This window comes from Cariama cristata, unplaced genomic scaffold (assembly GCF_000690535.1).
Source record: "Cariama cristata isolate BGI_N322 unplaced genomic scaffold, ASM69053v1 scaffold11524, whole genome shotgun sequence".
In the NCBI taxonomy this organism is placed as follows: Eukaryota; Metazoa; Chordata; class Aves; order Cariamiformes; family Cariamidae; genus Cariama; species Cariama cristata.
Window position 1 is genome coordinate 1 of NW_009613546.1, and position 25,777 is coordinate 25,777.

A 25,777-nucleotide genomic window follows, 5' to 3' on the forward strand; every position below is an offset into this window, starting at 1 on the left:
AGGCACTTCCTCAAAGGCCTGCTCTGCAGGAGCGAGCAGGGACCGCTGCCCCCTTGCCCCCACCATGACGCCAGGGCAATACCTGTCTTAGGAATATTCAGGGAAACATCATACTCTGGTTTCCCCCCCTTTACCTTAGAGCGGATCCCTTCCTGCTCTAGTACGAGTAACATCCTCCTGTATTTCCACACAAAGTTTGAAGTTTGGGGCTGTAAGGGCTAAAATTGGTGGAGAGCTCAATCTGTAGAGTAATTGCTGCTTTTTTTATAGCTGTGTTGGCTAAAATGCTCTGTAGAAATCCTGACTAGAGTCAGCAGTAGCCCGAAGACATGTTTCTGGCCTTTTTGATCTCCCTGTGCCAGGCCGTACAGCTGCAACCCATGTGGAGCCCAGGAATTGGGGCGCGTTCCCGGAGCAGATCCAGTCTTGACCTGAAGGTTTTAAGACCTGGAGCATGCACAGCCTGCCCTGGCAGTTTGGCTTTGTTTGGTTTTTAATACACAATAGTTAGTTGTCCTTGTTGCTTACCTTGCCTCTTTTCGAGACTAGACTTTGTTTGTGCTGCGTACACGGATGGATTTACTAGTGTTGTGTTTTCTTATCATCAAACTAAAAACTCCTGGATTGCGGAGGAAGCGGGGAAGAGAGCAGCTTTAGGGAACGATGGAGTGCCAGGATTAGCTGCACTGAGGCCACGGTTTTCCACGCCAGCGTCAATGAAAGAGTTTCACCCACCCCTTGGGCTGCTCATTTTCACCCACGTCAGCACAAGCATTTGTATGCAGAATTAGGAGGGCAGATGAGACTGCTGCTTTTCTGTAACAGTACTGGCTTGTAGTGGACTAAGTGTAGGCAAAAGTATAGTTCCTCTGCCAGATTTTATACCTATACTCCTGAAATGAAATCACATAGTTCTCATGCTTAGGCCAGCTGTAGATTTATTTATTTTTAAAGGTGTTATTGACGCTTAGGAGCGTGACTAGTGGCATTTCGACTTTTCTAAAGTCAAGATTTTTGTTTTGCTATGAATACAGCGCAACGATAAGTGTTCTCTACACCTTGTACTGCCCTTGCGCTGAAAGCCTCATCTGCCTTGGAGACCATCTCAGAGGCTGTGTCTTGGACAGTGCCTTCAGGAGAGGCACAGCCCTTCCCCTCCACAGGGTACCCCTGGTTTAATGCATACCTAAGCTAAATCCGTGTGGCACACAGCAGCACAAATTAAAAATCCCAGCTCTATCCCAGAGGCAGGTAGAGCCATAGTGTTTTCCGGTGTCCAACACAATGTCTTTATTTACCAAGGCAAAACAAACAAACTTCTTGAATAAGTATCAACCCCTGTTTGTTTAGTAACTGTTTGGTGAAAAGGTGTAGGCTGGCACATCCAAGAACCTAATTAACAACAGCATTTGTTCCTCAGTGTAAATTGGCCTCTTGGAGCCATATGATTATGAAGTTGCAGTTTTCTGAGTTGGGGCTGCCTGTAATTCATCATTATTTTAGAATTTCAGGGCAGACACCCACCACTGTTTTAGTGAAACTCCTTGATAAGGTGATTTTCCCCTAAAAGGATGGTTTTGAGCTGGACAGATTGTTCCATTTGTATTGTCATTCATTTAGGGGACAGCAATCTAATCTTTAACAGATACACTTTCACTGCCTTTACCTTTGGAATCACTTTTCCTTATTAGTAGAATTTGTCATTACCACTACATTTCTGTTACAGAAGCACCATAGAATGCTTTAGGTTGGGAGGGACCTTTAAGAGTCCTTTGATACCGAATTTTGTATCAGTAGGAATGACACCAGGCGTGGCCTAGGCCCAAAGGAGTTCAAGGAACCAAGTCGACAACATTAGTATTCTGAGAACAGATTTTAAAGGAATTTCACTGACTTTCACAATGATTTTGATTTATGTTGTACTCCATAATACAAATACTGCATGATATGTAATTTAACAAAATATCACAAGTCTTCCTGTTGAAATTCTTAAACCGTAAGAATTAAGAAATGTTAAGAGACCTGAATACCACCTGAAAGTCTGGGGAAGATTAAGCTGCAAGAGGCTGGCTGTTTAGGTGCAAGAGCCTCCTTGCTCCTCTGGAAGAGAACCTCAGAATGAACATTGAACTGGGCTCTGCCCTGGGGTAGTATCTTTTGGCACTAAAAAACTCTTTTATTATTGGTAACATAAAGCTTTGTTATTATAAAGTGGGTAAATAGGTGAACTTAAATTTTCACGCTGTTTCTAGGCATGTTATATTTAACCTTCAGCTTAATTTTACATTAGTGTAACCTAAGCTAGTCTGATCATGTCCTGCAGTCAGTCCTAGAAAAGGTCATTCCTACCTCACCTGTGACAACTATCTTTGATTTTTCTGGTTTTGACCTAACTTTTAGGCTAAGGGATTTAAATTACTAAACACTTCTTCTAAAAAAGATCTACAAAAGTCTGTTAACATTGTTACATCTCCTCTAGCCTTCTTTGTAAACAACTCCTAGTTATTTTTTATGTTAGAAGCCGTCCGTGTGAGGCACCTTTAAGAGAGAAATATGCACACTCTGCGACTTGGGTTCTTGGGTATTGCTGAAAGTCTGTGATAAATGGAAGTCATCCACTTTATTGCCTAAGCTTCAACTGCAAAGCCTTGGTTTTTAGGGTTCAGTTTGACAGGACACCGAGTGCTAATTGGTACCTTCTCTCACTGGTTAGGTATCACAAATCCTTCCTGCAGCATCAGTCACCTTATACCTACAAGCTCTTTCTTCAGTAATTAGCAGAACTCTACTGATGACAACCAAAGCTTCTACTTTGAGCATCTTCCCTAGTTTGGCTTGGCATGGTTACTGTTTACCTGTCCTGGCAGGAGTCTGGTGGGATCTCAGACGATTCACCCTGCTGAGACAGGATACCTGCCTACATCTCTGTGCAAGCAATCAGCAGAACCTGCAGTTATGTGCCTGGGTATTGCTGGCAGAGAGCCATTAAAGTTGTTTGTCTCCCCTTCCATCTACCCAACTAGGTAAAACTACTCTCTGGTTTTGGTCCCACGGGACCAAGCTGGCAGAGCTGCAAGTGTAAACTTTCATTTGCAGTGAAAATTACAGCTGTAAGTGTACAAGTCAATGAAATTAATTTGTTCACTGGACAGATTGCCAAAACAGATCCCACCCACAACTGCAGGCTTTGCAGTGTCCAGACTGGCAGATTAGCACCGTATGGTGGGGAAACCCAGGTAAAACTGGGCTATCTCTGCCCAACTGGAGAGACCTGAGTTGGGGGGGGGGGATCAGAATAAAAACAAAAAATCCCACATGCCTATCTTGTAAGAGTAATCACAAGAGCAGAGTCTAGTTCAGAGGTAACGAGATAACGCATCTGAAGTTCCAGCCAAGGCCACTGCAAAGTCTTGGCAGCATGGAAGTATTTTGAGACTATGGAGAAATGCGTTTCGTTTCAGAGAGTGGAAGAAAAATATCCTTGTTTGTTTGTTTTGTTTTTGTAGAGACCTTCCCAAAATGATTTCCTCAAGTCAATATGGTTCTCACTCCTGGGAGCTCTTGGTGACAGTTGATCATCAGCATGAAGAGGTACAAAAGGAATTTTTACTACGGGTCACAGGGGACCTTCATATTGGAGGAGTGATGCTGAAATTAGTAGAACAAATCAGTGAGTAAAGACCTGTTTAATTTACACAGTGTTATTAAAATAATACATGCGGCTTTCCCTCTACAAAAAGAGGCTCCTGCGCATTTTGAAATGGCACTGCCTCACTTATTTCTTTGGAACGGTACGCCGAGCATGTAGGTGCTGCAGGGTCAGGGTTTTTATGTGGCCAGAACCCCTCCCTGTCTGTGACTAAAGCCCCTTTACTACCACAGTGCAAACAAAACTTTACTTTGTTTTTGTCTTCCAGTTAGTCAAATATAATTGGACTAGACTAACTATTCAACTCCCTTTCCAGATAGACTTTATAGGTGGCTACTTTAAGGGGCAATAAAGCTAGCTGAGACCCTATTTATCCACCTGTAGCAGTCAAAGAGACAGGATTAGTTGTTCCAAAGGCACTTCAGAAGTTACTGTTTCCTGTGCTATAGGGGCATTCTAGCCAAAATCTGAGCCATGTTATCCATTGCATATATCCAGTAGGGAACAGCTGTGAAGAGCAGAAACTGGACGAGTCAAAGTTAGGAAATGAAAGGCAAAATACCCTGTGTACAGTCACAGCAAGACAGTGCTACAGGCAATAAGAGAATCTAGGTTTCTTTAAATCAAAGCCATCAAATGGAGCTGCCTCCCAAAATAATCACCTGTACTCTGAGGCTCCAGAATGACAGATACAGACAAGATAGTATGGTATTTGGTTATTATGTCAATGCCACAGGGTTTTCATATGCAACTCATTCTTCAAGTATTGTTCTTTTTCCTGGAATTCTTAAATCTAGACGTCTTCAGTCACCACCTTCACACAGAAAGGAAGCTGTCTGCTAGATTAGGCTCACCAAGTGGGAACACCGTAAGCTTTGCACTTCTATGCATTAACTGTAGAAATACAAGATTTGTGGCAACAAAAAAAAAAAGCCATAAAAAGGTCCTTGGAACTTTAATCTTTTTTACATAGCTTGACTTCAGACAAACAAGAAGAGAAAAACTGAACTATAACAAAACACTTCAGCAAAATGGTGTCAAGAAATTTAAAATTGACAACTCAGTAATTTCAGAGTTCTTACTGCCAAGTGAAAAGTTTTGTTTTCAAACACAGGTTTTGAAGGAAACAAAAGGGAGATGCACAAGATACTCTTTCCAAAAGGCTCCCATTCAATGGAAGGACATTTTTACACAAACACCGTTTGTGATGGAGAAGCTCTACTTGAGATAGTGATTTTATCAAGGAATCTCTTTTCTAGCATTAAAGCAGGTAGCAAATCACTGATACATTTCTACCAACTTGTCTGCATACTTAGACACACAATTCAGCCAGCACACCAATGGCAGCCGGAGTTCTTGCTGGGTCAGAAGACTAATTTGTCACAGTATTTTTATGACTAGTACTCAACTAGTGCAAAAAGCTTCCAATATTAAATATATTTAAAGCAAATCTGCAACTAAGCGACTTGTGTCAGCAGCTGTCTTGAGACACAATTTTTACCAAGCAACTCCAAAATAGGATAGGGCTGTACTGTGTTATAGACACACTGAGGAATAACCTCTACATGGCGGAGCTGACGAGGAGTAACAAGAAATGATGCAGAAGACCGAAACAACTTGACCAGGATCACACAGAAACTCTACCTGCTACTACACATCATTGGCATCTGGGAAGTCATCTAATCTTGGAATTCCCCATGGAACTGCTAGCAGCAATGCTTTATCTCTTTCCTTATGCATGTGCTTCTCATGCTGATCTAGTCAAGGTTTTGACACCTTTCAGGTCAGGATACCTTACTGCTCAAGAGTAATCAGAGAAAAGCCACTGTTCTCCCCCTCCAAAACTCTTGATATAAGTCACCAACAAAGTCTTCTATCTGTTCTCGAGTCAGCAAACCTTACTTTATCTGTAGGTTTTCAAAGTACAAAATACACTAACATTTTTTACTGAAGCAAAACGCAGGCAAGTCCCTATTAGTGAAACAAGACAGTCATCTCTTGGCAGGCCTGTCTCCTCTGAGAAGTCTTTGTGGGCAACCCTTGTCACTCCCAGGTCAGTCACACCAGCCCACCCTCCTGCACAGACTAATAAAAAATTTAACTGTACCATATAACATCATGCCCGTTCTACCTCCCTTACAAGTTTCTACTTCTCTTACAAGTTTCTGCATCCTGTGTGGTAGAGAAGGTCACCTTATTTGTTAGAGAGCTTGTTAACTCCTTCCTGATTGTCACAGGGCTTACTCTCAGAATAGTAACTTTTTTCCTTGATTATTTAAACAATGTTGCTACTGTAAAGTTGTCCTGAGTGGGCTGCACTCAGGTGAACATCCTTGTTCATCTGCAGCCATAGAGTAGAGCTGAGAACAGCCCTTAGCTGTGTCACCAAGACTTCAAGGGACTCATTGCTGGTACTTAACGTTACAGAGATGAGCTGTTCAGTGGTGCTTCCCAGGAGATTGTGGAAGAACTTGTGCCCGTCTGGGTGCACACAAGGTTTTGTGGGAGGATTTTCAGTTTGCACTATCAAGTTGCAAAGTGGGTACCCTTGTCATTAGTCCGTATCCCAGCACAATCCAAGCAGCATTGGACCACGTATAGCACCAGGTTCAGGAGGTGCCCTTTCCCTGTGGGTATCTGCAAGATTAAGGCAGTGCCACAGTCAGCACCTAAGTTCATTCTTCAGGGAAAACAAAGTTAGTTCCCAGTGACTGCCACAAGTATTCAGCAAATGGGGTCTAGGTCTCAGGAACTGTAGTTGCTGCTTTAATGTAAATAAATTCTGCTGTTTGCAGAGCACTGTTTCCAAATGAAGTTTTTTGTATGTTTGCCTCATAACTTATTAATAACCATTTTGTATTTTCCTAGAAATATCACAAGACTGGTCAGACTATGCTCTTTGGTGGGAACAAAAAAAATGTTGGCTTCTGAAAACCCACTGGACACTTGATAAATGTGGGGTGCAGGCAGATGCTAAGCTGTTCTTTACTACTCAGCACAAAATGCTGCGGCTTCGCTTGCCAAACATGAAGACTGTGAGACTGAAAGTCAGCTTCTCTTCTATGGTATTCAAAGCTGTCAGTGACATCTGCAAAATTCTCAGTAAGTAAAGCTAAATCCCCTCTGGCAACTAAGTTGGAGCATTTTATAGGTGACTTTGTTTTGATGGGAAGTCCTTACTCACAAAACTGTTTAGCTTAAGGAGAAATTTGATTGAGTTGACCCAAGATCAAAAGACAGATTCTTTGGTTTTTAGTATCCAGTGCATGTCAGTGGTTCTCAGTCTTTGTGGTAACTGATGCAAACAGTGTCAGAAATGTGTCCCTTCAGCTGCAAGAGTACTGGATAGTCGAAGTTCTGTTGATGGTTTTGTCGGGATCCTTGTCCTCCTTGAGCGGGACTCAGTCCTGCTTATTCTACACCATTGACTAAGAGCTTGAGCTTATCAACCTCCTACACCAGCCTTCACTATAGGCAATTTTACTGATGTCAACTGATTTCTCGCCTGTTTTCACCAGCATTAATGCTATTCAACTTGGCCTATTGGTTATATGTATTTACTTCAGAAGGAGCATGTTTTAAATGTTCAAAATTTTTATATGCCCAAACCTCTTCAGGTCAGGGCATACCCAACTACCCCACACAAGCCTTGGAATGTGTTGCAGCACTGAGTCCCCAAGTCTACTCTTTCCAATAATGGAGCACCTCCAAGTAGAGATGAGGTTTTGGAGCATGCCAGACCTGTGTGCCTGTGACCAACAGGAGTAAGTCAAGTCTGCAGTCTTTAGAATCCCTTAGTTTTAGGGTAAAATGGGGATTAAAATCCTCATTTTAATTTAGATCTTCAAAGCTTAGCCCATTAACACATTCATCTTCAGAAGGAATTTACCACCTCATATTGACCACAGTGCAGCTTTCAATTTCATCTTCTAGCTGTGGATGTGAAAGGTATAGTGTGTCTTTATTATACTTAACAGCTCTGATAAAATGACGCCATAATTATTCAACTGCTATTTGGCCCAGTTAAATATTTCTACCCACATTTTTCTTCCAGATTGAGTCAGTACAGGAACCTTGTAACTTTTCTCATGAGTGAATACTGTCAAAAATGTCTTTGCTTACCCCAGGATAAAGGTGCTTTTCAGAAACAAAGTGCCAGGTTTGCAACTGACAATACATGTCTGAATCAGAAGTGCATTAGGGAATAGTGTATAGCCAAGACAGAATCTTGTACATGAAATATGGTGAATAATAAAAGGCACAAACTTCAAATACAGTGCTTCCATTTCTGTTCTTGCTTATTCGCAAGTCAGACGTTTCATTGAGGTCCTTATGCTCATAGGTGATTGCAGAGCCATTAGGGAGAAACAGTTTTTCCCTGGTGTTCTAAAATGCAGTTATGCTTGCTACAAAAGCAGGCTTAAGTCCCGTCAAAACTCACTCTCACAGCCCCAAAGCCTTTGGCCTTGTTACTGAATTACTGGATTTTCCACAGCTACTGCTTTCAACCTCCTAAAAATAAAATTTGGATTGCAACATGGAGCTTCCCCAAATGCTATTACCAACCATGGGCTTTTCTGGGAGGTATTCTGCTAAGTTTCGAATGTTTCATCTTGCTTCACTTCCCAAATTGTCATTGTAGACATTAGACGGTCAGAAGAACTCTCTTTGTTGAAGCAATCAGAAGACTCACTCAAAAAGAAAAAGAAAAAAGACAAGAACAGCAAAGAACCAGTTACAGAAGATATTTTAAACCTGTGCAACTCTCCAGTGAGTTCTGGATTATCAGGTAATGAAAAATCAATATGGTTTTATTCTTCTGATTGGAAGTCAAAAAGAGGAAGAAATTCTTTGTTACACAATTAAAACCAGGGAGACCAGTTTAATCCAGTTTAATGTAGAATGGTAGTCAGAGAGACACAGTTGGCCTGAAATTAGTGGCTTCAAGAAGTTACTGAAATCTCCAATCCATCAGTATTTTCCTGTTGTCTTTTTACATGTTTTCCTTTCCGTTGATATGAGAAAGGCCATACCAGAAAACAGGTGATCAGCTGTGGCCCTGCACGTAGCATGTGCTGCTGCTCTTTGAAAATGTAAGACCACTCTTAAAATATTCAACAAGTTTGGCAACCTGCAAGGAAAATGAGAAATAAAGGCTTGAAAGTATGTGTTCCTGTCTCCGACACAACTGAGACATCTCACAGAACAAGGAAGAGCACTTCTGTCCCTGAGGTCACTTCACCTGTGAAAGGACCAAGGCCTGCTGTTTTACAGCAGAGATAGGAGACTGTCTTAAAAGAAAAGGGTTAGTCTTTTATGATGGAAAGTGGTAGACTACCTACATCTGAAGGCAGTTTTCCCTGGAACAATACGTTATTCTTTTAACTTGCAGGAAGTCCAGGTTTATATAGTAAAACCATGACACCCGTTTATGATCCCATCAGCGGGACACCAGCTTCTTCTACAATTACTTGGTTCAGCGATAGTCCCTTGACTGAGCAGAACTGCAGCATCCTCGCTTTCAGTCATCCCATCTGCTCTCCAGACACCCTAGCAGAGATGTACCAGCCTCGGACTTTAGCTGACAAAGCCAAAGTCAATGCAGGGTAAGATGCCTCTCTTTGAGATCTTTGTTAGCTGGCTTAACAAGGGGAGCATTAATCCAGCTTTGTAAGTGTAAAGCAGAATTCGAAAACAAACTGCTGATATATGGCTATATCGATACTTAAAAACACGCTTTGATCTAGGTTTTGTTTCTGCAGTGCTTGCTCTTTTTAATCTTTTTTCCTTATTCAACATTCTTGGTTAGTCAATTTTGTTTTAAAGTGATGAATGATGTAATTGTGCAGGCTCTGGACTAAATTCTGTTGTTAGACGAAGGCAAATCCAGTTTATCACTGTGGGCACAGCTAAAGGACAGTTTGGATAGCAAACTCTAAAGGCTTTAAATGGACAGTGGAAATACACATGTGGATAAGTTCAATAAAGCTCTAATGCATTACAAAGAGCTAACTTACTGAATTATGCACAAGCAAACATTGCTTATTGTACACCACAGAAGAACACAATGCACTAGGGGGTTTAGTGGTGCAAGTGTTTGCGAGATTGTCTCTCTAGCATTAAAATATGGCTTGTCGTTTTTAGATCTGTGGAGCATTTAACAGCAACTTCAGTATTTTCATTGCATTTCACTGGAGAACAGAAGTAGCTAGAATTATAAAACAGCACATACTGAAATGAAAAAGAGCAGTTCTAAATATTACAGGCACACTTTTGCCCTGGCTTAAATGGACCTCCCATTTCTGGAGATCAAGAAGAAAGAATCTTATTGGCGTAGGTCACCCCACAACTAGTTACTGCGCAGCTTCTGGCATCTACTCTTGATGGTTTGGATAGTGCTGGAGAAAAAAAAAAGGAAGATTGTAGGTATTGTGTTTATACAATGAAAGCTGGAAATCCGTATGAACATTCCACCTTCTCGAGTTATGTGAATTTTCCCCAGACTTGCAGGAATTAGAGTTGTTTGTTCCCACTTTTGTTTCACAATTACATTGCAGCTCTGCAGGTGTGATAGTTTTTCCTGTACAGATGAATCTGTGGGTTGTTTTCTTCCGCAGCTGGCTAGATTCATCTCGATCACTTATGGAACAAGGCATTCTGGAGGACGATCAACTTCTTTTACGCTTTAAATATTACACTTTCTTTGATTTGAATCCAAAAGTAAGAGCTTTGTTTTTATTGCTATTCATTATTTGCCTGCTTTCATGTCAAGGAGCTATAGCACAAGGATACTGAATTTTAGCTAGGATTTGTTACAGGCCCTTCAGAGATCAAATTCAACTTCTTCCCCTCAGCTAAGGCTGCACTTTTCCCCTCTGGACACTGAATCCACCATTCCTCACCTGAAATAAGATCTTAAGGATAAAGATGAGGTCTGAAGAGCACCAGAAACAGTATCCAGATTTCAAGAGGGGCTGGTTTACTTTCTGCCTCTCTTTTAACAAGAAAAATTAACGAGAAAACTAAACCAACAGTATCCTAAATGATGTAAATGTATAAGCCCTGTTTTTGAAAATGGACTTAAAAATGGCGTTTATGTTCCACTGCCCCTCGCTGAATATTCAGCTTTTCAGGGCTGAAGCCCTCAGAAGCACGCAGGCACTTAAATTTGTTTCAATGTGACTGGGTGATTAAATACCTTTGGAAAGTTCAGCAAAGTGTTTAAGTCCCATCTAAAAACAAGAGTGCATCTTCAAAAATCAGTTAAATGTTTTTTTCAAGTTGCCTCTCATCTGCCTTTATTTCCACTAAAAGTCAGTCACAGTGGTTGTGTTAAGTCAGTGTTTTTACGGCTTGGGTGATATATTTAGTGAAATTAAGATTGACCAGTTTAAATCAACAAGAGTTCAAATGTGAATTTTAGAGAATAATTTAGAATTGTTATTTTCTGTAAATTCTGTAAAACACTTTCATTTCAGGCATCTCAGATAAACAGATGCGCTTTCTAGTTCAGGTGGCATGGTTTTGGGTGAAATGCCATCCCCACTAAAATTCAAGTACATGTCTCAACTCCAGCAGCCCAGACATTTCCCTTCTTTGCCCCAGCCCAGCCATGGAGCCATAGAATGAAACAACCCAAAAGAGCTTCAGGCAACTTAATAGCTCACCACTGCTGGGAGAGGTCACGCTCCAAGGTTTACCCTCCCATCAGCTACCTTTCACCAGCTATGGGGCTTGAATATTTCTGTGAGTCACTTCAGCTTATTAACCAAGTAGATAATAAGAAAGAATCACTATCCCAAAAATGGATAGTGAATTAAAGCAGTTCACAGCAGGATCTGACTAATGTCAAGCCAGTGCAAAGACAGAGCCAGAACCAAAAAAGCCAAGAGCAGAAGAAGGGAAGTGAGGAATAAGAGTTTCTGTCTCTTGGCAGCAAGCTGTTGAATGTCACGTTCGTATCAGCCGTGTCACATTATTTTCGCTCCCATAGTGTGGTTTCACATTTTGGTTAAGTCAGTCCAAGGCCTACTACCGCAGAAGGGGATGTCTGAATCTCCCCTTCTGCTTCAGCCAGAATAATTTTCTGTCAGATCAGCAAGCCACTGTGACCCTACAAACAATCACACGAGCTAGTACCAGAGAAGGATGGGAAGGTACAGCAGGGCAGAGGTGGGGGGAGGAAGGAAACAACCTTTATGGCTTCAGCCCAATGTTAGATCAGCTGCAGCTGATCGTGAATCTGTACCTGGATGGTCACTAGCAACCAATGTTCTTCTTTTTTGCTACAGTATGATGCAGTGCGAATAAACCAAATATATGAACAAGCCCGTTGGGCCATCCTGTTAGAAGAAATTGATTGCACAGAGGAAGAAATGCTGATCTTCGCTGCACTACAGGCACGTACTTGATCCAAGCTGCAAAACCTGTTTCCTCAAGAGGCAGGCACAAGCTAGGACAAGACTAGGATAGAGCCCAGGCCAATAGCTCTGCTTGGACTGGGGCTCTGCTGTTTGAGTGAGAAACAATAAGGAGCACCCATCAAGTAAACCAACTAAATTCAGTAGCAGCACATCTTTATTCAAACTGACACATACAATCATGGAACCATTTACTAACACTATCTAAAGCAAACCGTACCCAGGATGTAACTTTGATACCAGTCTATCCTGAAGGGGATTACTATGAAGTGTTGCTTCCCATACCAGCTACCAGCCTTTCACATATTCTTCCTGAAAATTTCTCTAATACATAAATACATATGTTTACAACAGACCAAAAAAAAGCACAATGTGAAGACAGGGACGCTACGGAGTACATAGAAATTTAACAGGACCTAGCATGGCTTAGTCCCTGACTGTAGGTAATAAGTCACAAATGTTTATTAATAATAAATTCATTCCTTTTAAATGTAAATGGAGCTGCCAAAAAATTCACGGCCTGCCACTGCAGAACACCACAGAGCCTTGCTGCCAAGTCTCCCCCTGCTATGGGTGGCACCGACAGCTGACAGTACTAGGGATGCAAATGTTAGCCCTGAGCCAGCCTCACAGGACAGGGACAATTATACAGGGAAGGAATACAAACACTGGCAATTAAAATAGGAAACTCTTATCAGTAATTGCACTGGAGATCATAGTGGACATACCTGTTTCCTTGGGAAAAAAAACACGTTTCCGTGCTGCAGAACTTTACGTAGTTGTCCAAGACCCAGAAAACCAAATGGCCTATTTTCATATGCTCTGATTGTGCGTTGCTAATTGATATATTGACTATTTGGTATTGATGCTTTATTTTAGTATCATATAAGCAAGTTATCATTATCATCAGAGGCACAAGATTTCACCTGTGAATCAGAAGTAGATGAAGTAGAAGCTGCGCTTTCTAATCTGGAAGTGACCCTGGAAGGTGGAAACGCAAGTAACATTTTGGTAAGTCCTTTCGGATCCTAGAATTGCTTTCACTGTGTCAAGTGCATTGACTCTGATGAGCCTACCTAGTTCCTGATTTTTTACGAGAGTTAACAGATGATTACAAAGTGCATTGTACTAAAATTATTCCTAATTATTCCTGATAGGAGGACATCACAGACATCCCGAAACTTGCTGATAATCTCAGGCTAGTTAGGTGAGTTATTAAAACTAATAATAAAACACACAAAACAAAAAGCTTAACCATACAAGAGATCTCTGGAGTTTTTCATTCTAATCTAACAGTAGATCCTACGGTTATTTAACAAAGACACCAGATAGGTCTAACTAGCCTAATATCATCCTCTTCAAATCTTTCTCTTACTGCTTCTGAGCAAGGTTCTCAGCAAATCTTTCCAGCTCTTGGGGTAGCAATACTTACACTTACTAAAAGACCAGGCTTTTTATATTTCCTAGTGCTCATCAATCATCATCTCTAAACAGAAGAGTCTACAGTTTTGTTTTCAATCACATTTTACTGGTTTCTGTCAATGAAAAACTAGAAAAAACTTTCAGCTGTCCCTGAGAAGAATTTCTGAAAGCAACCCTGGGGATTTATTTACTTTTTTAAACCAACGAAACAAACAAATTACCCCTTTCTAACTAAACACGGAGTCTGGTTTTTTCCTAGTATCAAAATGAGTTTCTGTGATCCCACTGTAATATCTCGATTTATGGGTTATTTAAATGACTGCAGTGACCTCAAGTCTGTAATGCCTCTTATCACAAAACAGTCTTCGTGTTTTAGAAAGATAAAGATTTCTATCACACAAATATTTATCAGATTCATTCTGTTGACAAATCATATTTGTAGTCAGTGAACAGAAAACTGCACCTGAAAAATCTTAACTGTTGTTAACAGTTAAGAGTTGTTAATAATTAATTTCCAATTAGGAATTTTATTTGACGTTCAAATTACTAAGGTGGCTTAAGATGAAAGGGAATTTAAGCCTTTTAAGTTCTGTCAGTTACTCGCCTCTAACAATGGACTGTTTATTTTCCCCCAGCAGTAGAGCAGTTTGCTTTTAAAAGCATTCAGCGGTTATTTTTCATCATGAAAAATTTCCTATATACATGATAAATCACTTACTAAGCCTACTAAAGCTAAGACATTGTAGAAACTAAGTAAGATGTAAAACATTCCTTTAAAGGAACAACAACATTTTGTTACTATAATTATTCGCTTCATTGTAAACCTAAACGCAAAGCTCTGCATGTCATGCTGCCGACTTTATTCATATAGTCAACTTTTATTCACATTATGCACCACATTAGCACACCAGTGAATACTGCTTTCAGGTGGGTGACAGTATTTTGGAGAATTACAGTATTTTTTTCAAAAACAACAATAAAAAGCTTTCATACAAGTTTTCAGCAACTTTTTTTGGGTAGAAAAATAATTTTGTTAATCTAAAACAATTATAGTCCCTTACTTTTTAATAATGTCACTGTGTTGGAAAATTAAAAGCCTAAATATTTGGCAGTTTTGAAAATCCTAGTTATTTTTTTAATTTAAACATAAAATTCACCATTTTCTAGAAAGGATTCTAAACTAGGATTTCTAGAAAGGCTCTGAAGAAGGCAAGAGTGGGCATAATAAATCACTGTTTTCCAGCTAGCTGTACACTCTTTGTACCATCATCTTAGATTTAAAAGGAAGTACTAAATAGACAGTGGACATTTTTTTTTCTTCTTTTTAACTTCATTGTTGACGTTTGTATCTAGTTGTGAAGTATTTCTCTACTGAAATAGTGTTAATACCTCTGGTTTTCTCTCCTGAAATATATTGAACCTGGGATTTTATTTCCTTACACCACCACCAGCCCCGTGGCTTTGTTAGTGTATTCTGAGTAGAATTAATTACGATTTTTATCTCTTACTGAAGAGAGGTGGTGCTGGCACAATGATTGCATTTGACCATTAGTATCTATCAGTTAATTCTCAATTCCAAAGTAGCTATTTTTAAATTTACTTTAGGAAAGAAATCAGTTTGCATTAGCAAAGTATTGAAATTAAATAAAATAATTAAAATGAGGATTATATCCATCTATATACATGCATGAGCAGCTGGAGTAACACTGCACTAGTGGAAGAAGATGGTTTAAACTATTACATTTTCTTGGAGTGCTACAGAACCTCTATAAACTTAATGAAGGAATAGAATTTTGTTGTGTTAGATACTATTCAGATAAAGCCAAAAAGATGGTCTCTACTCCCTTACAATTTAATGAATACAAGTTAGTTTTATAGGTGCAAGTCTTCTAGAAAAGGAGCTATCAAAAACTGAAGCTAATTCTAGTGCATGTGAACAAACTAGTGGGTTATATTAGTGTTACTGAGTTCATATAAAAAACAGAATTAGTCTGTTGGAAGGGAGTGGCTTTGATTCGGAATGGAAGGAAAAAAAACAGTAAGAAAAACCACATAGAAGAGAGAGAAAAAAACCAAGAGAAACCATAGATGGGATTCAGCTAGAATCTGGGGTAAAAAACACATGCATACCTGGGATAACTCGAGTGCAGTGTTGGTTCCAGGCGTTTGCCGCCCCCCTGATTGACACAAGTATGAGTACCCCAACTGAAGCCATGTGTCTGACCTCAAAGCAATTTGAGATCTACAGTAGTATTTGTGAGTGACCTAGCAATCTGTACATTTCAATGTAAACAAATGTGATTTCTTTTTTTCTTTTAGGCCCAGAAAGCTGTCACTCAAAGCTATCAAGCCATATTGGTTTGTCTTCAAAGACACTTCAATATCTTATTTTAAAAACAAGGAATCCGCACAGGGAGAACCTATTGAGAAACTAAACCTAAAAGGTAGGAACTTTCTTTTCCTTTCTTTCTTTTTTCTATTGCATTCGTAAACTGAATAAATCAAGAAATCCCTGCAAGACTCAGGAAGGCAAGCACAGTAGCACTTAGTCTCGGAACTTTTTCAGTTACTGAGACTCCTAAGCAGGCAGACCGCATCTGCAGAAGAGGCCTAAACAAAAAGGATTCAACAGCTTAGCCCAAACCAAGATTATCTGGAGCTGGCTCGTCAAATGCCACGTACTCCTGAATTCACTTAAAGATGAGCCAGATAGAGAATGTGATCTGTGCGACACTTTTATTTCCAAATATTGTTACTCTATATTAAATTGTAGTACTCACCTCCATCCTCAGCAAATGCACACTGGTAGTACAGGATTGCGGATGATGCAGCAGACAAGAACACCATAGGTTGTACCTATATAGTGTTGTGCAGGGACAGCTCCAAGACCATCTGTGGGCCCTGTTTGTTTCATCCGTGGGGATTTCCATAGCTACAACCAGCTTTAGGTACTTCTGGAGGAGAAATCCCGGGTGTACACACGGCAAACACCAGCACCACATATAGCCTCCATGGACATCTGCTCCTGCAGGGACATCATTTGTTCAGCACCAGGGAACCAGTGCTGCCCAAAATTTATCCTAGAAGAAACCTTTGAAATAGAAAGAAGATTGACCCTTGTGAACAAATGGCTCTGCATACCAATCTGCATATCCTCAGTAGGTCAGATAAACGCATGATAAAACTAGCCAGGGTGGCCAGTAGCTCACCAAGTAGCCCACAGCCTTAGTGTCCCTTGACACAAAGGGGAACTGTAGGCATCCTCGACTCCAGCTGAATCCAGAAGGCCTGTAATAGCACCACTGACATGAAGTACCAGGTCCCCAGAGTTCTCTGGGGTCCCTGAACTGGCCAGCTCTCTTGTAGATGTCACCTCCGTCACACTGGCAGTACTGAATTGCTTCTGAAAATACAGTCCAGGCTTTCCAGTCACTTAGGGTAAAATTGCCAAAAGTGCCTATCTCATCAGTTCCTCTCCATTTTAAGTGCTGGGCGTTTCCTAAGATCAGGCTGAGGTTTTGAGAGCACTTGCATCCTTTCTCTTCCACATTGACTAACATGCTCTTTGAGCTCAGAGCATCCATCACCCTGGCAAGCCAGACCAGGCAGTGAACTAGAACAGGAACCTTTCATTACACCTAAGCTTTGGAAGTCCTGGCCCTTGATCTCAAAGTAACACAACCATTACGTACAGTTCTTTAGTATTAATCAGTACTTCAAGTTAGTGATCTAGTAATTAAATAAATGCATTTCTTTCTGATTCTCTGTGATCTAGGATGTGAAGTTGTACCAGATGTAAATGTTGCAGCAAAGAAGTTTGGAATCAAATTACTAATCCCTGTTGCTGATGGCATGAATGAAGTCTATTTAAGATGCGATAACGTGAGTAGTAAGACAAGTCCAAGTTTTGTATTCCAGATTTATTGGCAGATTGTCTAGAAGACCCATTGCCCTATTCTAGAATTTGTATAGAAAAATAAGGATGCTGCAGGGAGTTTATTATCTAAAAGTTTAGTAAAATTTCAGAATGATGTGGTGGTCTAACAAATACTTAATTGTTGAGGGGACAAAAGAACAATAACTCTGTGTTTATCATCAGTTTCCAAGTAAAGCTACTGGAAAGAAAAAAAGAACAAACTATCAAAAAAGTAAAAAGAGGTTACAATATTCTTGTTCCAGTGTTTTCAGAGGACTGAGGTCTGGGGTTTGTTCTCTTATTTTTTCTCAAGTAGAACTCTCCCCATTCAGATGAGAGTCGTGTGATAAGGATCTTACATTAGTTTTCAATTTCAGTTAATGTAATTTGTATTGAAATGTATCAAACCAAATTGTGTAAAAATGTTCATTAGGTGGAAAAGAGTCCTGCAATAAAATTTCCAAGAGAATCTATTCCAAACTACTGGATTCCTCTGAAAATTTAAAACCTAACTATTCTGCAAAGGCAGTCCTGTAGGTGGAACTAACCCGACCAGGGAAGACCACCAGTCCTATGGTAACTACACATCCACACAAATTAAGTGGAATAACTCCAGAGTGGTTTTATCACGCAGTCAAAGATGCGTGAGCAGTAGCCATCTTCACAAATGGTTTGTCCAAAAATATCAAACAATTGTCTTTGTTGCAGGAGAATCAATATGCTCGTTGGATGGCTGCTTGCGTTTTGGCCTCAAAAGGCAAAACAATGGCCGATAGCTCTTATCATCCTGAGGTCCACAAGATCCTTTCATTTCTAAAGATGAAGAACTGGACCATGTCTCCCCAGGCTATCTCTGATCCAGAAAGCATAGATATGAAACCAGAATGCTTCGTCTCGCTACGTTATACCAAAAAATACAAGTCCAAGCAGGTATACTGAGCATGGTTTGATGGTTGGGTATGGGTGGTTCCAATGTTTGCTCAGGGGTGAGGCTGGATCAAAGCAGCATTTGGAAGGAATCACCTCGCAATGCTCATTTGTCCCTTTGCAAGAGACCTTTTCTTTAAACTGATCTCAGGGACAGGTCTCTCAGCATTTCTTCCAAGTACTCCTCCTACATCCACACTGCCTCCTAAGTCACTTACCATGTCCTCCTCCTGATAGCACTGTCCCTGAAAATCTTCAGAATAAGAAAGGAAGGTTTTTAAGGACAGGCAGTTACTGTCTGCATCTTAAACAACAGTGTCTTCCCATCCTCTTGGCCTGGGTACCTCTCCTTCCTCTCCACCTAATTCCTTGTCCACTGCTTTTGCTGCGAAAGCGTTCAGGCTTCCCATCCTCAGGACAGAGTCTCCAAAGCAGTATGCTGGAGCAAGACCCAGTGCAGCACAAACCCAGACCGGAGGCCTTGCTGCACTGTTCTGCCCTCGAGCTCGGCATCTGTCCCCAAGTGCTCTCTGCAGTACATCTGCACAAACGGTGACGACTAAGTGTCTGAACGTGGCATCAGAGCTAATGAAGTTTGATTCAGTGAAAGCAAGGGTATTCTTGTTCTCCAGTCAGCTGAAACCTTTCTCTCTTCCTGTGTTTCCCAGTTGGCTGCTCGTATTCTGGAAGCCCACCAAAACGTGTCCCAGATGCCCTTAGTGGAGGCCAAGCTGCGTTTTATCCAAGCATGGCAGTCTCTCCCCGAGTTCGGCTTATCCTACTACATTGTAAGGTAATCGCACTGTTATAGCGATGTCAAGCTGCCATACCATGTTCACACTCAGTGATTTGCAGGAAGTTCTTTGACTCCCTGTTCTGGAAACATTCTCTCTTTTTCCCCCACAGACCGTTTTTACTTCTAGTAACTTCCATACTGCTGGTTTTTTCTACAGCAGTAGCACTCAGTAGCTCCATTCCTGGAGTGAGACTCTCCATTACGTCTGCCTTCATACAGACCTGTCGGGTTCTGCCTGAAGTAACATATCACTAGGATTAATCCCTTATGGACATAAACTCACTAAAATGTAAAAAATGCAAGTCTTGTTGGTGTTCTCAGGTTTGCAATATATTTGTTCGCTTTGACTCTTGCTCATTGGAATATGAGAGAATGCTAATTTCTTTGGCATTTCCTTAAGAAAATGGCAAGTGATCCCCTTTTTAGGTTAATCTGGAAGAGCAGTCAGCACGAGCAAGGTCCTGTTGCGTTCACAGCAGTTTCCCTGGACACTTACCTTGAATACGGCAGGGTTCTGACCTGCAGTCTTTTCTCTTGACAAAGCACCAAAAAACTGAAAAGTATTGACACAACCATACTTGGAGGCACCTTCCTTAATTTGTGCTTAACACCTCTTCCAGTTAGGAATAGGAATCATCTGTGGTATAAATTGAACCAGCTGGGAACCATTCTCTGGCACAGAGGCCAGCTGGCACAGAACAGCCCACATCTGTACTATTAAACTCTCTGACTGCCCAAAACCCAGTAGCCTCATGTGAACTACCAAATCGTGCTGGCCCTTGGATGTTCCAGCTCCTGAGCCGTACCTAGGAGTTATTTGGGAGAGCTCTGCTTAGTTGCAGCTAGAATTCTGCCTGGGACTCTCCTAGCAATTGAACAGAACATGCATTCAGCACCCAGGAATGTCCCCTGTCACTATTTAATTTACTAACATAGATATAGATGTTTTGCCCCATCTGTCACCACTAATTCTGTTAAACAAACCAACCAACCCACCCAACACCTAAACTGCATTTTGTAGCGTAAGCAAAACATCTTGCGGTGAGTTTCTACGCACTGATGGGCAGGATCTCAGTGGGGGCATTAAGCAAGGCACAAATTGTGGTCCAGGTCACTTAAGGGCCAGCTTCATCTAAGGAGAGAAGGTTCAGAAACAGAATCAGAAATACTTGAAATATTAACAGCAGACAGATGAGATTTCTTCCAGCTTTCAGCATGAAGGTAGAGGAAGGTAGTTTCTTTACCAGAGTAATCTTTTCCTAGCTATTCCCAACTCAGAAATTTCTGTACCCTAAAAGTTCTAATACTTTTGTATTTATTTTTCATCTCTAATCAGAAGAAAGTTGAACTGTTAAAATGTCTCAGTATTTTTGTAACGTGATTTATAGTCAGAAACATGCATATATTGCTAACAGTTGTTTCGATAAGTTAAGGATGATATATAATACAAAATATTAAATCTATTTTGATATACTGATATAATTTAGGTGAATATAACTAGAAGAACATGTTTCAACATTAGTGAAGTGAAGCAAGGAAAATTATTGTTGACATTTTTCCAGTAAAAATATAATCAAATTCATGCTTTTTGGCAGAACAGTATTTTTCAGCAGAAAACAATGATTTGGAAAGATTTCAGCCAGATCTACCTGTCTGATTATTTTCCATCTTATACCATGGTTCACCGCCCTCATTTTTGCTTTATAACAAATGCTGTTCTAGAGAAGAGTCCAAGCTCTCCTCAATCCCAGGCTGTTGTGACTTGTCCCACATTTTTTGCACTTTCAGAGGAGGGCAGGTGAAATGTTTCTCTAGATAGAAATCACTGCAAACCAGATCTGCTCAAAGGTTTGGGTTTTTTTCAGGTTTAAAGGAAGCAAAAAGGATGATGTGCTTGGGGTGTCCTACAATAGACTGATACGAATAGATATAGCCACAGGAGATCCTATCACAACATGGAGGTTCTCCAACATGAAGCAGTGGAATGTGAACTGGGAAATACGCCAGGTAAAACTGGAACGGCTCTCTGCATTCAGTCATTGCATTTCAGACACTGGAGGATGCTTTCAGAAAATCTTTCTAAATCTCAGAGTGAAAAGATTTTCAACGTGTTGTGACATGTTATTAAATAAGCTGTCTAAAATTTTTCTTAATGGAGTCTGTAGTCAAAATGCAGAAACTAAAAGATCTCCAGTTTAAAAGGTTCCTGCCAAGCTTATTCTTTGTAAGTCGCCCTTGATTTTGATGGGATGAAATACAGAGACTCAAAGGTAAATTCCAACCCGTTATGTTTACTGCTCTGTCAGTAAAAATCTCTTTTTAATTCTCTGTATAGTCTAGCTCATGCATCATCCTCTAAATTGTGGTGAGTCAGTCTCTACTACAGACTGAGGATATGGGAACCGCGTTTGTCTTTCAAATCCCAAACTGAGATTGCAAGGCCACAGTGCGAGCTCCTCTGTGTCAGCATGCGATCCTGAGAAAGCAGCTCTGTCGTGTGATTTATACCTGGGTGCTCCTGACCCTGATGAAGGCTGCTCAGTGCGGCCAGCTGTTGCCCAGCAGTCCACTCGAGGGTTTGGGTTTGAAGGCTTGGAGCCAGCTCTGTAAATTGTAGATTTCTGGGGTGGAACTAGTCTGACCTGATGTAAATTCAAGCGGCCCGGAAACTGTTCCTGCTTATAGTCTTCTCCATCATCTGCAGGAGCCAGGAGAGAACAGATACCATTCCTATTGCTCTCCTGCGGTACTCCCTGTGCCAGAGCCTGTAATTCTGGGCAAAGCTGCTGCATTTGCTTTAAATCCCTCTCAAAAAAGGCAGAATCCACATTTAGCAACTAAGCTCAGTTTGCTGGATTTTAGAGCTGTCAGTAGCTGGAAATCAAAACCTGGACCCCAAAAGCAGATTTAAGGTCAGCACGTAACAGTGGACAGTATTCAACGTTATTGGTTAAGTGTACAAAGAGTCAGGAGTCCCATTCCTACTTCTCAGTGTTCACTTTATAAGCCGTTAGAAAAAAAATCCAGTTAAAGGCATGGTTTTGTTGCCTGCCTCAACGAGCAAAAAGATTTTGACCGCGAGAGGGCCCTGCCAGAGCAGAAAATTAAGAAACAAGCAGCCAAACGCCCTCAACATCCAGCAGCCCCAGAAATCTTGCTTAGCGGAGCCAGGTACTGCTTTATCACCGTATTTGTGATCCAGCGGTGCTCTCACACTTGCTCTTTTTTCCCAGATGCAGCTTATCTCTGTTCCTGATTTTGCCATATGTATTTTCTTTAGGTTGCAATCGAGTTTGATCAGAATGTATCTATTGCTTTCACGTGTCTAAGCGCAGACTGCAAAATCATCCATGAGTATATTGGGGGCTACATCTTCTTGTCAACCCGTTCCAAAGACCAGAATGAAACACTGGACGAAGATCTGTTCCATAAACTAACCGGAGGTCAGGAATGAGGTGAAATAAACTCTCTTCCCTCTGCCTGCTTCTCGCCACAACTAAGACCAGAGATTAAACAAAAATCTCTCTGATTGTTAATTGATGGCTAATAAATATTGTACGTGTCAATCCATCTTGTAATATGACTGGACTATTTACAGTTTTTGTTAAATGTGGAAGCTAAGGTCACTGGATGCAGTATGGCAACTCCATCATCAACACTAGGAAAATTAAGTCGTCTTTCTTCTCCTTTTGTACAGCTAGAAGTTTTTAAGTGAACAGTGTCTAGCCACCGGGTATTTTTAATTGCAACGATCTGCTTAAGCAGCAGAACAAGTAACTTGAGGATACTGTACAGCAAATTTTCTTCTCTGTTACAGCCGTGCAACTCCCACTGTTAAAGTGGCCATTGTTAAAAAGGCCAGCATTTAACAGAACTAAAGCTGAATAAATACATATTTTGAAACTACATTACTTGTCTAACACTTGCACTGGGAACGGAAAACATTCCATCAGTGTTCCAAAGTCCTACAGACTGAGCCATCACAGCCCAAGTAGTGATTGCACAATTGTTCAAGAACGTAGCCCTCGTGTGTACCTTCATCCACGTAAGTAGTTCCTTAAAGCCAGAGAAGCTACCAGACACCTAAAACAAAGCATTAATCTTGGCAAAACTGGATTCAAAAGGTTGATCTTTTGAGGAACTTTGCTAATTACCAGGTTGAAAAAAATGCATTAGGTACTACTGAAAATTATTTGCTTGTTAAAAAGGCCTCTGAGCGTAGGCCTTTCTATTTTCTGTCCCTGATCCTGTGTTTCACTGTGACATTTAATTAAACTAAACTTGTTCATGAGTTAGGAGCTGAAATGCCTGTAGAAGTGAGCTTACTCATGTATGTAATGCAGAACGCAGAGAGATGACTGGGTCATACCGTGCCTGAGGAACCAGATCTGTAGCAGCCAGCTCTGCCTGCTGGAGGGAACCACAAGCATCCACCGAGTTGAAAGATACCTGGTTCTGCCTTGCAATGCAGAGTGATCAGCAAAGCAAGGAGAGAATGAAGCCAGGAGGATTCGTGAAACTGCTGGACAAACTAAAACTGGTTTCACATATCTAAAGAAATACAATTGTCATATCACCGAGAGACGTTGCAGAAATCACTGCATAATTCCTAACCATCGCTGGCACTGGACAACCCTGATTTTTCTGTCATGTCCTCTGCTTTTGTCCAGTGCCTGCCAGTAGGCTGCAGTGGAATCACTGCCAATTTGTGCCAGTTTAAACAAACTACAGCTTCACATTTTGCAAAAGAGCGAGCCGATACAGCCTGCTTCCCAGCCCTCTGTACTTCTTTCTCCTCACCACTTTTTACACAGGGGCTGAGGGACCATCCAGTTTTCCTTCAGCAGAGGGCTTACCCACTTCTCACTTGCTTGACACAGGCCAAGTATTTTTCTGAGAGTGTGAGTGATAACTAGCTATAACAGATAGTCCAAGTCCAAACACTTGCAATATTTAAAACCAGCCCAAGGGTGCCGTGGGACTGCTGAATGCCCACCTTAGTGCAGCACTTCGTCCACAGGCAGCCCCCTTCCAGGCTCAGCCTCCACTTTGGCTGCTGAGTTGCGGTCAGGACTGTGGCTGTGCCTGTGTTGGAGCCCCTCATCTGGCAATGATGACAGACACCCATAAACGGTTCGTCAGGCAGCACAGCCCCATGCTTGCCATCCCCGGAGCACAGCTTGTCACACGACTGTTGCCTGGAAGCCCTGTAGTTGCCGCCTGTCATCTAAATGATCTGCACACATGAATGCAGAGATATGGCGACTTTGAATGTAGTTATTAGTACAGTGTGCGGCCCATTTTACTTCTAAGCAAACACGCTGTCCAAGTTGTCTGGGCTGGGATTTCAGAGAAACTATCAAATTATTTCCGTTTTCTTCCCTGCCCCTCCCTGTCTCACTCCATGTGTCACGGCCTTTCGAGTAAAGGCTTCCTGCTGCTCTGCACGGAGGAGCTCCGCCAGCTCACTCGTTGTCATTTTAGCTTTAAGGGAAAGATCCCTTGCTGCCGTCCTCTCTCCATGTTCCTTTAGATCATCAGCTATCTTTTCTCCTTGCTCCACTCACCTTGCAAGGCTTTTCCATGATAGGTATGAAATATTCAGGCCAGGAATCTGGTTTTATCCAGCTGCTTTCAGTGCTGCATGTGACTGCAGCTCCGCTTCCTACAAGCAGCCCCTGGAGAGGCGGGAGCGGGAAGGCATGACCCAGGGCACTCCTGCACCTCTGTAATTCCAGGATGGATATGGTGGGCAGCTCCTGACAGAAGGCCTGCACCAGCCTGCACCTGCACCAGCCACAGCATGGGCTCATCTTCCATCCCACCCCAGTCATCATCCAGCGTGTCCCAGCCAGCCTCCAGACATTCCCGTTAATGCGCAGGGGGTACCACACACTCCCTTACTCATGCAATAACCTGATTAGACTTGGCTTTCGCCTGTTTGTACCACCTGATTTATACATAGGGTTAAAGACCACAGGCTCCGCGGTCTGTAGTAACCAAGTTATTAACTGCACGGTGCCAGATGTGTGAGATGTTTTACAGAGAGACTGAAAGCAGGACAAGGGCGTCTGCCCTGAAATTTCGCAATGCAGAGAGAAAATCCTGGACGGGAATGTTGTTTAGATGAAAACAAAAACCTTTAGGAAACTTCTACCTCTGCTCAGCCGCAACCCTATTCTGTACATCGTGCTTAATTAAACCAGGCCAGGGTTAAACGCTGCCCATGTCAGGTGGCTGCTGTCTGTTCTTACTCACAACAAATTCCGTCAGGGATTTCACCGCTGCCTTCAGCGTGCGTTACTGCAGCAGACGACACACCCACCTCATAGTTTTCTGAAACCTCAGGCTAAGTAACCCTGTTCTTGCATTCTCTCCTTTCCCTGCTCTCTGTAGGAAAATATCTTGCTGGCACTTGCTCTGTGGATCGACCTGCAAAATAAGTCTTTTGTTGGCTTTAAAAGCCATTCTCCAGATTTTTTTTCAGGATATTTTCATTCTTAACCATCACTTGGATCACATCCAGTGAGAAACATTCATCTCTTAAACTTTACAGCCTGGTACCATCTTCACCTTCTCCTGCTCTCCCTGTGCTCTGCTTATCTTGGTGTCACTAAGGAATGCAGAGCTCATCCCTAGCATTCCTG

The 25,777-nt window shown here is 41.5% G+C and overlaps 1 protein-coding gene across 1 annotated transcript; it reads left to right on the forward strand.

Moving 5' to 3' along the window:
* The first annotated feature begins 3,506 nt into the window (after positions 1-3,506).
* FERMT1 (fermitin family member 1) lies at positions 3,507-22,689 on the forward strand. Its single transcript, XM_009699066.1, has 14 exons — positions 3,507-3,670; positions 6,518-6,751; positions 8,292-8,438; positions 9,042-9,255; positions 10,267-10,369; positions 11,941-12,048; positions 12,949-13,080; positions 13,227-13,276; positions 15,811-15,935; positions 17,267-17,373; positions 18,116-18,337; positions 19,003-19,127; positions 20,996-21,137; positions 22,411-22,689. Exons 1-14 carry the CDS (start codon positions 3,520-3,522, stop codon positions 22,582-22,584), a joined length of 2,034 nt encoding a protein of 677 aa, XP_009697368.1. The 5' UTR covers positions 3,507-3,519; the 3' UTR covers positions 22,585-22,689.
* Positions 22,690-25,777: the final 3,088 nt, after the last annotated feature.

Bases quoted from the DNA above. Each gene is read 5' to 3' on its own strand.
- FERMT1 (XM_009699066.1), top strand. From the start codon at position 3,520: ATGATTTCCTCAAGTCAATATGGTTCTCACTCCTGGGAGCTCTTGGTG. The intron at 15,936-17,266 runs GTAGGAACTTTC...TCTGTGATCTAG, and splicing joins TGAGAAACTAAACCTAAAAG to GATGTGAAGTTGTACCAGAT. The intron at 17,374-18,115 runs GTGAGTAGTAAG...TCTTTGTTGCAG, and splicing joins TCTATTTAAGATGCGATAAC to GAGAATCAATATGCTCGTTG.